The sequence below is a fragment of the Neopelma chrysocephalum genome, unplaced genomic scaffold (genome assembly GCF_003984885.1).
Source record: "Neopelma chrysocephalum unplaced genomic scaffold, ASM398488v2 Primary Assembly neopelma1_188, whole genome shotgun sequence".
NCBI lineage: Eukaryota > Metazoa > Chordata > Aves > Passeriformes > Pipridae > Neopelma > Neopelma chrysocephalum.
In genome coordinates, this window is record NW_020897850.1 from 271560 (window position 1) to 284277 (window position 12718).

At 39.6% G+C, this 12718-nt stretch overlaps 1 protein-coding gene across 3 annotated transcripts in view; it reads right to left on the reverse strand.

The window, feature by feature from the left end:
- LRP6 (LDL receptor related protein 6) overlaps positions 1 to 12718 on the reverse strand; it is a 121623-nt gene that overhangs the window by 57062 nt on the left and 51843 nt on the right. For 2 of the 3 annotated variants that reach the window (XM_027702482.1, XM_027702481.1), the window contains exons 3-5: positions 11489 to 11686; positions 1650 to 1846; positions 759 to 890 (exon numbers count right to left, since the gene is read on the reverse strand). In XM_027702482.1, coding sequence (XP_027558283.1) covers positions 759 to 890; positions 1650 to 1846; positions 11489 to 11686 — 527 coding nt within the window. The remainder of the gene's footprint in view (positions 1 to 758; positions 891 to 1649; positions 1847 to 11488; positions 11687 to 12718) is intronic. The other variant, XM_027702484.1, reaches the window with a different exon arrangement.

Here is a 12718-nt window from a genome sequence, read left to right on the forward strand (position 1 = left end):
GGTGATCTGCATAAAAGATGGTTAATTATGAGCTACCTAATTATCTCCCAGTGTTTATTTTGATTGTTAATGTACTACAGCAATCACAGCACAACATCACAAGACCTATACTTGAAAAACGTAACAATTTGAAGTCACATACAGTAGTTCACAATGAGACACTAAAAACAGTTTTGGATGAGTGCTTGCAGCTGTAAATCTTGATCACATCTTGAGTTTTAAGGTTGAAACACTTTCAACACCCCTAAAAACATGGCATTACTTTCACTTCTTCTCTACAAATGCAGGTGTCTAACTTTATGCATACGAATTGAAAAGACATTCCAGGTGTATGTGTGTATAACACATAGATGTCAGATTTTATAAAAAACATTTTAAAAGGGTTTGTTTGTTCAACCCTATTAGCCAAATACTAATCCATGATCAATAACGTCAGAAACATTTTAGAGACAACAGAGGAGGTACGTATCTTCTTCTCTAAGAAAAAGGAACAACAGAGCCCCCCAAAAACTTGCAAGGAGTTACTACAGACAGAGAACTGCACCTTAAATTTTGTAACTGGTGGTAACCTGCCCTTAGGCCATGAGTATCTTTCTTTTTTTAAATGTAGAAGGCTTTTATTTGTACTGCAAAAGCATGCACGATTTCAGAATTTGCCACCCCTAACGTGCATTATATCATGAAGCTGGAAAGAATCCCTTTCCCTCCAAAAGCTACTTTCTGCTTAATCTAAAGGATGTTTTAAAAACAAAGCCTACCATCTTTGCAGGTCTTTCCATTTTCGAGAAGTTTCACACCAGTGGGACATGCACACTGATAAGAGGGCTTGGTAGGAGACATCAAACACAAGTGGGAGCAGCCACCATTATTAATTCCACATGGGTTTGTAGCTGTTAAACATAAATCACACAGATTAATGCTTCTGATAACGAATGACCTCATCTCATGTGTTAAGACACACATGGCATTCGGCATTTGAGTGGTAGAATCGGTGGCAGCAACACAGATTAAAGGAGGAAATGATAAACACAGAACAAGGAAAAATTACTTCCAAGTGTTGAGTAGTAGGGTATTTATGGTACCAAAATGCACAGATGTTGAATGTTTCCTTTCTTGGGAAAGTAGCACTTAGCTCTAAACAAGAACCTTGTTTCAGCTCTGTTTTTCTCATTTTTACAAACTCTTCAGCATACTGGTGCTGAATGTATTGTAGGTTGTATATATAAAAACAAAATGCAAACACAGTAAATTAACACAATGTTTAAGACAGTGATTATTACACAGAGCTAGTCCTGCTTAATGTCATCTGCCAAATTAACACTACTTTCCACTCAGGAACTATTACTTCAAAAAAATAGAAATACCATTTGCCTGAAGTTATGGCACAGAAAACAAAAAGGAATACGACAACAGGATAAATGTGTCAGGCAGAAAAAAAAGTAAGAGATGGGTTTTTTTTCCTTGCACTTAAAAACGCCCAAAAAACAATGTAGAGAATATCTGGTTTCTCTTTGGGGCCTTTCCCAATCTCTGCATTGGAAAAATTGCATCACGATGTTGGTGAAGTCGCCCACCACCACACAGAAAGACTAATTTTTGCAAATCAGTTCCAACTTGCAGTTAAAAAAAAAGAAAGCAAGACAGCTTACCATTTGGCTGCCTCTTTTGGCTGAAAGCGTGGATATCCATGGGAGAGAAGATGTTGGAATGTATTTCCCGCAGGTCCTCCCCGGAGTACTTACTGCAGGCCAGGATCGAATGTGTGTTCCAGTCAGTCCAGTACAACATGTCCCCAAAGAGCGTCAAAGCAAAAGGATGTGGAAGGGAGCCTTTAACCACTGCTTGCCTGATAGAGTACAGGGGAGAAAAATGAATGCTCAAACACAATTCATGCTACAGTTTTTGCTTGAACAGAGCTTCTGTTTAAAGAAGTTTCACAGCGTTAAAAGTTCTGTTGATCAGAACTTTCGAGATGCCAACTGAAATCCTTACTTAGGTCTGTGGTTACTTCTTATCACCCCTGGAACACTCAATACCTTTAGGGCTCTGTGCCACCAGGTGAGCTGGGGGGAGTGCCAGCTGATTTTATGCAAGTCTGATGGCTCCCTGCTGATACACCATGTCCACCAATTTCAGCCTTGGCAGACTTCAAACTGAGACAAACTGGTCAATTAGCTGTCCATCCATCTCTTCCAGTTTCACTCTTTTAAACCATTAGAAAAACACTCTAATGGAAAATAGTTTCACTACAAAGTAACTTAAAGTTACTTTTCATGATTTTCATGATTCATTATTATGATAACTATTAAGCTATTGTTTTTATTATAGGCACTGCCATTAAAAAGAGTTCTGCCACGGTAATGGTATCACTTCTGAGCAAACTGGGTCACTGCCTCTCTCCAGGTTCATAAACAAAATTAAAGAGTATACCCATATATTTTATGTATATATACAAACACATGCTCATTAGCAAGCACAAAAATGCAGTACTAACATTACTGAAGACAGTTTTTCCAGGCTCTTGTGATGTAGAATCTAATTATCTGTACCCAAGTTCCTCAGAACTGGAATTAAGTAGCTCGGTTCTTATTACTTTATTCAGAATCATAGAAAAACTTAGTATGGAGAGGACCAACACCCTGCTCAAAGCAGGGCCACACAAGTACTATTTACACAAGCACTTCTCCCCATCTCCTTTCTTCTTAACTGCATGAGCAGACATGTATTCCCACTTTCCAGACTGAAAACATAAGGGATTGACACACAGCCCTGCTACTCCTTCAGAATAAGGCATACTATGAACATCAGCCTCCTGATTTTCTTCTTGCAGGGAGGAGAGCAATTATCTATATATTTACTGAGAAAACACCCCCAACACCACAGACATCACTTTTGCAAATAAGTCTACCTGAAGTGGTTTGCAGGTGACAAAACCACTTTTATTTTCCAAATATTTTCTGCCAAAATATAAGAGAAGAGTATATTAAAGCAAGAAACTTGAAGGTGTCTTCTGCTGATGACTCTGAGTACAAAGAGACTACAGTCATTACTGCTGTTTCACCTCTGGAAAAAGATGCATTATCTTTACAGCTTTTTTTTTTTTTCCCCTCTGCTTAGGAAAAAGAAGATATACATTCCCTTACTTGTCACTCTAGTGTTCCAATTCTACACCAAACAAAATTTTCTAGTTCTTGGTATTTTGCATTCAAAAGTAGGACATATTATCTTTTATTTCTTATCTCTGTCTGGAGTCAGGTATATATTTGCTTCTAATTAAATGCCCCAACTAAGCATCATACAAAAGACGATTGTAATATAATTTACAGCTGAAACCTACCAGTGAAACAGTGAAGCCAGAATAACACAACACACTCCTGAACCACACCAAGTATCTTTATAATTCTAATTCTGTAAAAAATTTTATGAACCCCACCCTCAAACACTAAATGTCTTCAGATTTGAATAATTTTAGTTTCGACCAGGTTTGGAGACTAAAGTCTTTATGACAAATTTATAACATTTTTCATAAGGAAAAAAAAGAAACAAAAGTACAAAGCTCTCACTATAACCAAACCTACACCAAAGACAGCATTCCCATGCACAAGAGAAGCCACATTTGTATGAAGCATTCTATCTTACCTTAAAAAAAACCCAACCAAACCCAAAAACAACAACAAAAAAAACAACAACAGAAGAATTTTACATGTGATTAGTACCCACCACTGCTAGTGGGAATAAATCTTAAGTACAATAGCCACTGTTTGACATACCTGACTTTCAGACAACCATCTATTCCTATGACAATGCATCAGGCAAACTGTGATCCTTATTTAAGCCAGCCCTTATTTGGAGTCTCAGAGAGACTCAGGAGCCCTTCTTTTGACTGTACCTTTAGTCACAGCCTTAAAGTAATTACTCTTCAACTTGTATATTTTTCTCAGCAGAAGCAGATACAAGGTTGGGACACATGATTATGGCTTTGGGCCCAAACACAACAGTGTGTATTTCTTGCATCTCACTAAGATGAGTATTACCAGTAATATGTACTCTGTATTCTTTGTTTCCAGCAAGCCACTACAAGGTGCTGGCTCACTTTTCATCAGCAAAGCCAGCAGGGCTTTTTTCCCCTTCGAACATCCTCCAAAGGCCACACTTGCAGCCTTGCTGAACAGCAGCCATATGATGATGTACGTCAGCACGGAAGCAGTGGCTTGAGTTGTGCTCAGTAATTCTCTACAGCCTAATGAGGGGTGAGAGGAAAGGGCTGGAGAGCCCAGCAATTAGAAAACAGGAAAAGGAAGAAGACAGAGAGCAAGACAAGACCTTCTGATGGCTGCACGACCTACACTCGGAACCGCAGAGCTCTGGTTTCAGTGAGCGAGAAGAGGGGTCCTGACTTCTGCCTTGACCAATTAAATACACCCAGGTGGATGAAGGGGGCCAGAACATCACCTTTAGTACTCAACTTCTGTGCAGAGTTGGTAGGTGCAGGTGCCTCCCATATACAGGGTGTTTCCCAAGCTCAGGGTTGGGGAGCAGACAAGTCTCCCCATTTCTGGCCTCACTTATGAAGCCACTGATGGGGGTATCAGGTAAAGTGCTGCAGGTGTAATTGGACTGATGGGACCCGACAGCACTTCAGTGGCAACCACATTATCAGCCCAGGCTTGATTGGAACAAGTGATACAACAGCAACAAGCAAATATTTTCCACTACCAAATCCCTTCTGTTCTGGCTGCATCACAGTTCTCTAACTTCAAGAACTGATCAGAACACCCGCAGAAAACCTGGGGTACTTTAGATGTTCTGGCCTGTATGTCTCTAAACTATTAACATTACTGGTTCACAGTAGCAAAACTCCTTTTAGGTGACCCCAGAGGCTGCCTGTGTTCAGTCTCCAAGGCAGGGTGCAAGAATTTTCACATTTATGTCTCACTCCATTTCTCCAGTGTCACTGTGGGGGATCCCATGCCTATTACCATCTCCTAGGCTATCAGAAAGACAAAAAAACCCCCCATCTGCTTTTAGTGCTCATCATGTTAAAGAAATCATATAGCAGGCTTGCATGAAACAAATTATAATATTGTAAACAAAATCTTTCTCTCCATCTACAGATTGCTTAATGCCTTGAGCATTTACAAAATTGCAAGAATTGCACATCTTCGACTTGTGACAGCTGGAAATATTAGCAAGTGGCCGAAGCACTCACAGCATGAATCCCACATGCCATCAGATGAAGAAGGATGAAAGACTGAGACAACACCACAGCATGCCACAAAGATGCCACAAGGAGGGCAGGGAGCTCTGGTTCCCTCAGAAGCTCACAAGATTTCTTCTGCCAACTTCACAAAAACATTTGCAAAACAAACTCAAAAAACTAAGCTGGATTTTTACCATGAATGCTTGTTCAAATATTCCTATCAAAAGATAAGCCTGCTTCTAATTACCTAAGAAAGTAAGCAGGAAACATGACTTGTGGGATATAATGCTCTCTTTTAAGACCAAAGAGTTTTGTCTTTTGCCACTTCTTTAAGCCACGATTGCCACGTGTTTCCAGAAAGTATATGTTAACAAATAACAGGTCTAGCAATGACATTTCAAATCCCACCTGCAATGAAAGTCTGAAAAAAGTCAATCAGAAATCAAACCATGATTGAGAAATGAAGTCATTCTGCAGGTCATTTCTCAGGCAAACAGCATCATGGGTGAAAGGCCCCTGGCACGAGGGGAGGAGATGAGGGACTTGAGGAGAAAGTTCACCAGTGGATCACTAACTGGAGAGTGCTCTGTGTGCTTCCTAACTGAAGCTGCTCTTCCTTTGCTTTCAGCAGGGGTGTGTTCCTGAACTAATTTTGCATTTGCCATCTCAGGTCTTAGAAAAAGACACCTGGGCTAATCACCTTGTACTACACATGTATTTTTAAATTCTAGAACTATGCCTATGACCTAGTGACTCCAGCTGTATACACAGTGTATATGTATCACACGCAGTCAACTACAGATGTTTTGAAGCTCCACTTCTACAGCATTTTATTTCAAAAGCACCTTGGGGAAGGACCATGAAATTCACCTTAGCTCTGTGTCCAAATAATCTTATTAATTCTGTTTATGTAGGACTCTCTAGCAGTTTTAATTAGGGCATTGTTTGGCTTCTGCACTGGCCTCTAATGTGTTGGTGAGAAATTGAAACAGGCTTCTCACCACTGACTGGCTCCTCTTCAGTGCTTGAAGGTGTTAAGCAGTTTTACCTCACAGAAATATACAAAAAGATATAAACAGAACACAGTATTTTACACCTTGTACATAATGTCATGTATTTTACATATTAGAGGCAAATATTGAAAAAAATTCTTTTAAATGCAGTGACTATTTTTAGTTCTTCAACAAATCTGCAACTAATCATCTGGTACAGACATGAGCTGATGCTTGAAAACAGAAACTAGAAAAATCAATGCTCAAGTGCAAACTTAAGACATTCACCTCCTTGCAGGAGCTTCCCAGCTTTCTGACAGTTGCTAAAAGTATGTTTTCTTACAGTGGCCTCAAAAACCATCTCATTAGCACAAACACTTCCTGGGGGACCTTGTAAGTGCATTTCCCTTCAGCCAGTAATGTGTTAACTCGTTAATTAGAACTGCTGCTGCAGGGTAAAGAAAGAGGAAATTAATTCAAGAACTGCCTTAGCAGGCAAACCTATCTTGGGTACTCTACCCACAAGGAGAGCTGTCTGCAATTCAGTTTTCTTTAATTACTCCCACAAAAAGCAACTGATAAGAGCAGGGCAAGAGTTGCAAAAAACAAAACCATCTCTTCTATGCCTCAATTTTATTTTTTAATTATTGCATTCTGACATGAAAAACTGTTCATTTCTTTCTCTCGTTGGCAAACCAAGGGGATTAGTTATAAATTTCTGTGCTCTTCCTCTTTATTCTGAGCCCATCACTGGAGCAGCAAGGACTAGTTAATCCCAGGACTAGCAGGTAATGAATGATACATCATCCCTGTAAAATTTGCTGAAGATATCTTCTCATGACATTTAACTGAGTACTACTGCCAGCACTGTCATGCTGCTTACTAGTTCTGATGGCTCATTGTGACTCCAAAGGGAGCTTATCTAGATCCTATCCAAAGAGGTGACAAAAAACCCCAACAAAATCCAATAATCAAGGCTTACTTTGTTTCTCTCTCTGCATGTCCCTCCCACCTGCCTACTGTACTCCTCCACTACCCAGACTCCTGCAAGCAACAAGGAAAGCATTCATGTTCCTTGGGAGATGGGTGAGCAACTGGCTCAGGGGTCTGGCACAAAGGGTTATAGGGAATGGGGGGACATCAGGCTGGCACCAGTCTCTAGTGGGGTTCCACAGGGCTCCATCCTCCGCCCAGTTCTCTTCAACATCTTCATAAACAACTTGGGTGCAGGACTGGAAGGGATATTAACTAAGTTTGCAGATTATACTAAATTGGCAGGAGCTGTTGACTCCCTGGAAGGCAAGAAGGCCCTGTAGAGAGACCATGACAAATTAGAGAGATGGGCAACCACCAGCCATGGGAATTGTAACAAAGGCAAGTGCTCAATTCTGCACCTGGGACAGGGCAGCCCTGGATGGACAGACAGACTGGGGGACGAGACACTGGAGAGCAGCAACACAGAAAGGACCTGAGGGCCTGGTCAACACAAGTGGAGGATGAGCCAACAGTGCCCTGGCAGCCAGGAGGGCCAGACCACGCCCTGGGGGACATCAGGCACAGCATCTCTGGCTGCTCAAGGGAGGGGATTTTCCCGTTTTACTCTGCGTTGATGTGGCCTCGCCTCGAGTCCTGGGGGCAGTTTTGGGCACCAAAATATAAAAAAGACATGAAGCCATTAGAGAGCACCCAGAGGAGAGCTGCAAAGATGGAGAATGGCCTAGAGGGGAAGCTGCACGAGGAGCAGCTGAGGGCACTTGGTCTGCTCAGCCTGGAGAGGAGACCTCACAGCTCTCTCCAGCTTCCTCGGGAGGGGCAGTGCAAGGGCAGGCACTGATCTCTGATCTCTGGTGACCAAGGGAACGGCTGAAGCTGCATCACAGGAGGCTTAGGCTGGATATGAGGAAAATGCTTTTCACCCACAGGGTGGTTGGGCACTGGAACTCCCCAGGGAAGTGGTCACAGCACCAAGCCTGACAGAGTTCAAGAAGTATTTGGACAATACTCTCAGACATTTGTTGCGATTCTTTGGCTGTCCTGGGCAGAGCCAGGAGTTGGACTCGATGATTCTTGTGGGTCCCTTCCAACTCAGGATATTCTATGATTCACAAAGTCCTTCTCTGAGACATAAATCTTAAAAGTTTTAATTCTTCTGTAGTGTCAAGTGTACAGACATTATATTCAGACTATAGAAATAAAAAGATAAAAAAGTTTAGGATTTTTTACAGATTTAGAAATAAATCAAGAGAAGAACTCCATCCAAATATTAGATCTCTGAGGTCTGAACCTCAATACTTTAATACTGTCAGTTAAACTAATCAAAATCTTTTCCCGTTTATACCATATTCTCTTTCACCTTCCAAACCACAATATGTTTTCTTTGAACTGTTTGAAATTCTTTTTTTATATAAAAATGTTAGTTTCTGTTAAGTATTCCTCACTTCTCCCAAAGCAATTAAAGCTCGTGCCATCCCACTTTATATGAAGCTTTTACAATCATTAATCTGCTACAGACTCTTTCCCACCTCCTGTCATGCAACACTGCCACAAAAAAGATTTTTATTTTTACTTTTTATAAGTTTTCCTTAACAAATGGATAGCTGTGAAGACACAAGACAACAGCTGCAATAAGGAACACTTTGTCAAGCTGCCTCACATAAAAATCTGGTTGGTTTTTGGGTTTGTTTTGGGGGCTTTGGGCATATTTTGGGGAGGGGAGGTTCACTGTTGAGCGTTTTTTGGTGGTAGTGGTGGTTTTTTTGTTGGTTGGGGGTTTTTTATCAGGAGGTTGGAGATGAGTAGGAGAAAAGACTGAAGGATTTGTGGGTTTGGGGTAGTTTGGTGGGGTGATTTTTTTCCACTTTAAAGGAAGATCTAAAAGGATTTTGTTTTGTCTGTGGAATTACAAACTGTCTTTTCTTTTTTAGTATTAGAAAATCAGTTACTGAAAAAATGAACAAAATAATTAAGAGACAAAATACAGAATTAGAGCTGTAAAATATCATTTGAGAAAGCTGAATTTTGAAAGACAGTATCTAACAAAAAAAGAATCACTTTCGATAGCCCCAAAGGTCTTTTTTTCTCAAGACAAGCAGAGGCTAAGAGGTCACAGCAGAAAAAAAAACAACATAAAACCCCATTGTAGTACAGCCTAACTTCTGCAGTTCTTTCCTTTTTTCCCCTCCTGAAAATATAATTGCAAAGAATAAAAAATGAAACAAAAATGCCTGGATACAGATGTTGACTTTCTCAGAACTTTCTCACATGCCTAGGGAAAAACAGGTGCTGTCAGAATAAGTCTGTGCTTCCAGTGCTGAAGGGAAATCATATGTGCTTTCCTTTCTAGAGATGACTTCCCTTTTTCCCCCCTCAAATGGTAATGTATCAGCATCACTGCCACAAAATATTCCTGATACTGAACTGTATCAATTTAAAAAAATAAACCCAACCACTTAAAGCATCAGACTGCATTAGACTGCTTTGCTTTTTATGGCTACGTAAGAAAGAATTAGTAGATCTAAAAATCTAAATTACTTGTCTATACAGGTTTTTAATACAGGTTTAACTAATTCCAGAGAATTTACTCGGGAATGAGGTAAATACTGGGACCCAGATGATTTTAATTCTGTGTCATGAGATATCTGTTTGACACATCTCTCTGCAGACAGACAAGGTTGGTCAGCCCCTTGCACAATGAAAGACCAGCACCTTCACAGCCTCATCCCTCAGGTTAATCAGTGGCAGACTAGGAAATAAACACCATTAAAATAAAAACAGAATACCAAATCCAAGTAGATTTACACCACTGTGAAACAGATCAACAGTAAGAGAAAAACTGCAAATAAATCAGTAGTGAAAGAAGATTGAAAATGCAGAAGTGCCAGCAGGAAGCACTGAAGTAGCTCTGCAGCAAGGAAGACTGGAGACACTAGATAAAATTAAAAAAATAATGAAAACATTTAGAAAAAGAAATAAAAAATACTCAAGTTTCTACTGTATATGACAATTTTTATCCTTTTGTCTCCATTACTTGAAAACTTATGTGACGGTCATCTTTTTTTAAAGAAAGTGTCACTATGAAATATTTCTCTCTGTCTTGGTATTAAGTTTTCTTTCTTGTGAAACAAACACCAAATGAGGGGCTCCTTCAAAATAGATATCCATACCTCCATGTTCTGAATTAACAAAGTTAGTTACAATATTTATACCCAAAGACACAAATTTAAAACTGCATCCAGCTCCTGTTACTTTCTATGAACAAACACCATTACAAAAATACTGCATGAATTTTTGATCTCTTAAAAGGCAGAATTTAGGAAGAAAGTGATATAACTTTTCAAGCCAGCGTTAAAATGATATTGTGGAGTTCAAAACAAATACCACAGGAAGACAGAGGACATGTTTCAGGCATGTTGCCTGTGTTCCTTCTCACCAGTCCACATAAAACAACTATCTTACCAATATAATTGATTTCTTTATGTCAAATTGATATTTGTGGTGAAAGATGGGACAAGTCCCTAAGAGGCCAGAACAAAGAGCATAAGAAAGGATATTTCATGCCCAGATAAACCAGTTGAAGTATCAAAAAAATTTGCAAAGAACAACCTCCAAAACATCACCTCTCTATATGATACCTCGGGCACAAGCTAACTGTGATTTATTTGAGTCTGCAAACAGTACTTATCAAAGCTCTCTCATCTAATGAAGAGGGTCATCACCCAAATTAGGGATAAATGCATACATACAAAGTAACAGTTATATCCTCAATTAAGACATAGCCATGACTGGATCAAAAAGAATTACATTGTCACTATGAAACCGTTAGAGACAAACGGTAATTTTAACATAGTTCTCTTGTAAGGAATGTTTTCCACTAATTTCCCAGCCCCTAGGATTACTGAAATTGAAATACTAGTATATGACAATCTATTTATTCAGATTATTTTCTGCATTTCTGAATGCCACAGCAACACTGTATAGAAGACCTACTGAAAAAGGGACAATTTTGCTGTATCATCTTACACAATTAAGAACAGTATTCTTGGATTTTTTTATGGAACTGGTTCTAAGAAACGTCTTCAGAAGAGTTACAGGATACCCTGAAGAGGAGCACACATTCCACTTCACAGTGCTGGAAGGCAGAGGATAGGGAAGGATAAAAGGTTCTGGCAGCACTAGTTTGCTTAAAATGTTGTGAGTGCCAACACTACAATTCACTGCAATGCAGCATACAATATCACTTAAACAACATTTCTTAAGAAAAGCACCACATTACATACATAAACCAAAAACTTCTTACCTATGACTGCCATCCAGATTTGATTTGTGGATGAAATTCAGTTTAGCATCTGCCCAATAAAGTTTCTGTTCCTCATAATCCAACGTCAGTCCATTTGGCCAATATATGTCTGTGTTAACTATAATGGAGCGGCTTGAACCATCCATCCCAGCACGTTCTATCTTTGGCACTTCTCCCCAGTCTGTCCAATACATGAACCTGTAATTATTTGAAAATAAGAAAGACAAAAAAAAAAGAAAGCAATCATGTATAAATCTACAACTGGAACGCTGACGACAACTTTCAGTAGAGACAAAAACACTCTATTATTCTGCAGAGACAATGTCTGTAGAACTCTCTTCTACTGCCTAAAGTACACGTATCCTGTGAAACACAAGAAAGTTACTTTACAAGAAGTTAAAGAAAAACAAGACAAGTGCACAGTACTATGTCAGGTTATATTTCCGTATGTTCCTTTCTTTCCTTGGGTGAAGTGAGAAAGTTGGGAGATATCAAACAGATCTTGACAACCATCTCAGAACTCAAGACTAAACAGCAAAGGTAGATATTACAGATTATCATAAAAGTACAACAGCTTCTTTAACATGGATCAGAGTTCTGGCAGGGGAACAGAAAAAGAAGCTGTGTGGACTTACAGCAGACATAGCTGCATGTGATGCAGTTAAGTGGATTTGACGGAAGATGAATTCAAGTCCTTTTTTTCCACAGAAATTCTGAGAGAGGCAGCTAAGTCAACATGTTTAGAAACACAGCTTGCACTCAGTAACTGGGCAAAACACTCTGTAAAATCTTCTAAGACTGGACAAGCAAGTTGTATAACATGTAACATATACCAACGTTTAAACATTATTTAACAAGCAGTGGAGAGAGGGAAGCTACCCAGTTACATCTAAGGCTGAGGTGAAGCAAGGGAAACCACTTTATTATGGCTGGAGATGAGCAGCAGGTAAGAATATTTGTCCTTTTTCTGCAGGGGGTAGAAAATGGATATACTTTTGTGGGTTGTTAACAGAATGCAAAACTAAACAGAAGTCACACAAATCATAAACAGATCAGACCAAGTGTGTCCATGGTGGTTTTGTTGTTGCAGATGGAACAGACTACTGTCCTAAATTGCTCTCATCACTTCATAACATCTGCCAACATACCTGTAATACCTCTTTGTATCTGTGCTCCCTAACCTGGCTCAGTCAAAACAATCCAGATCAGGAAAGACTAACTCAGATCATC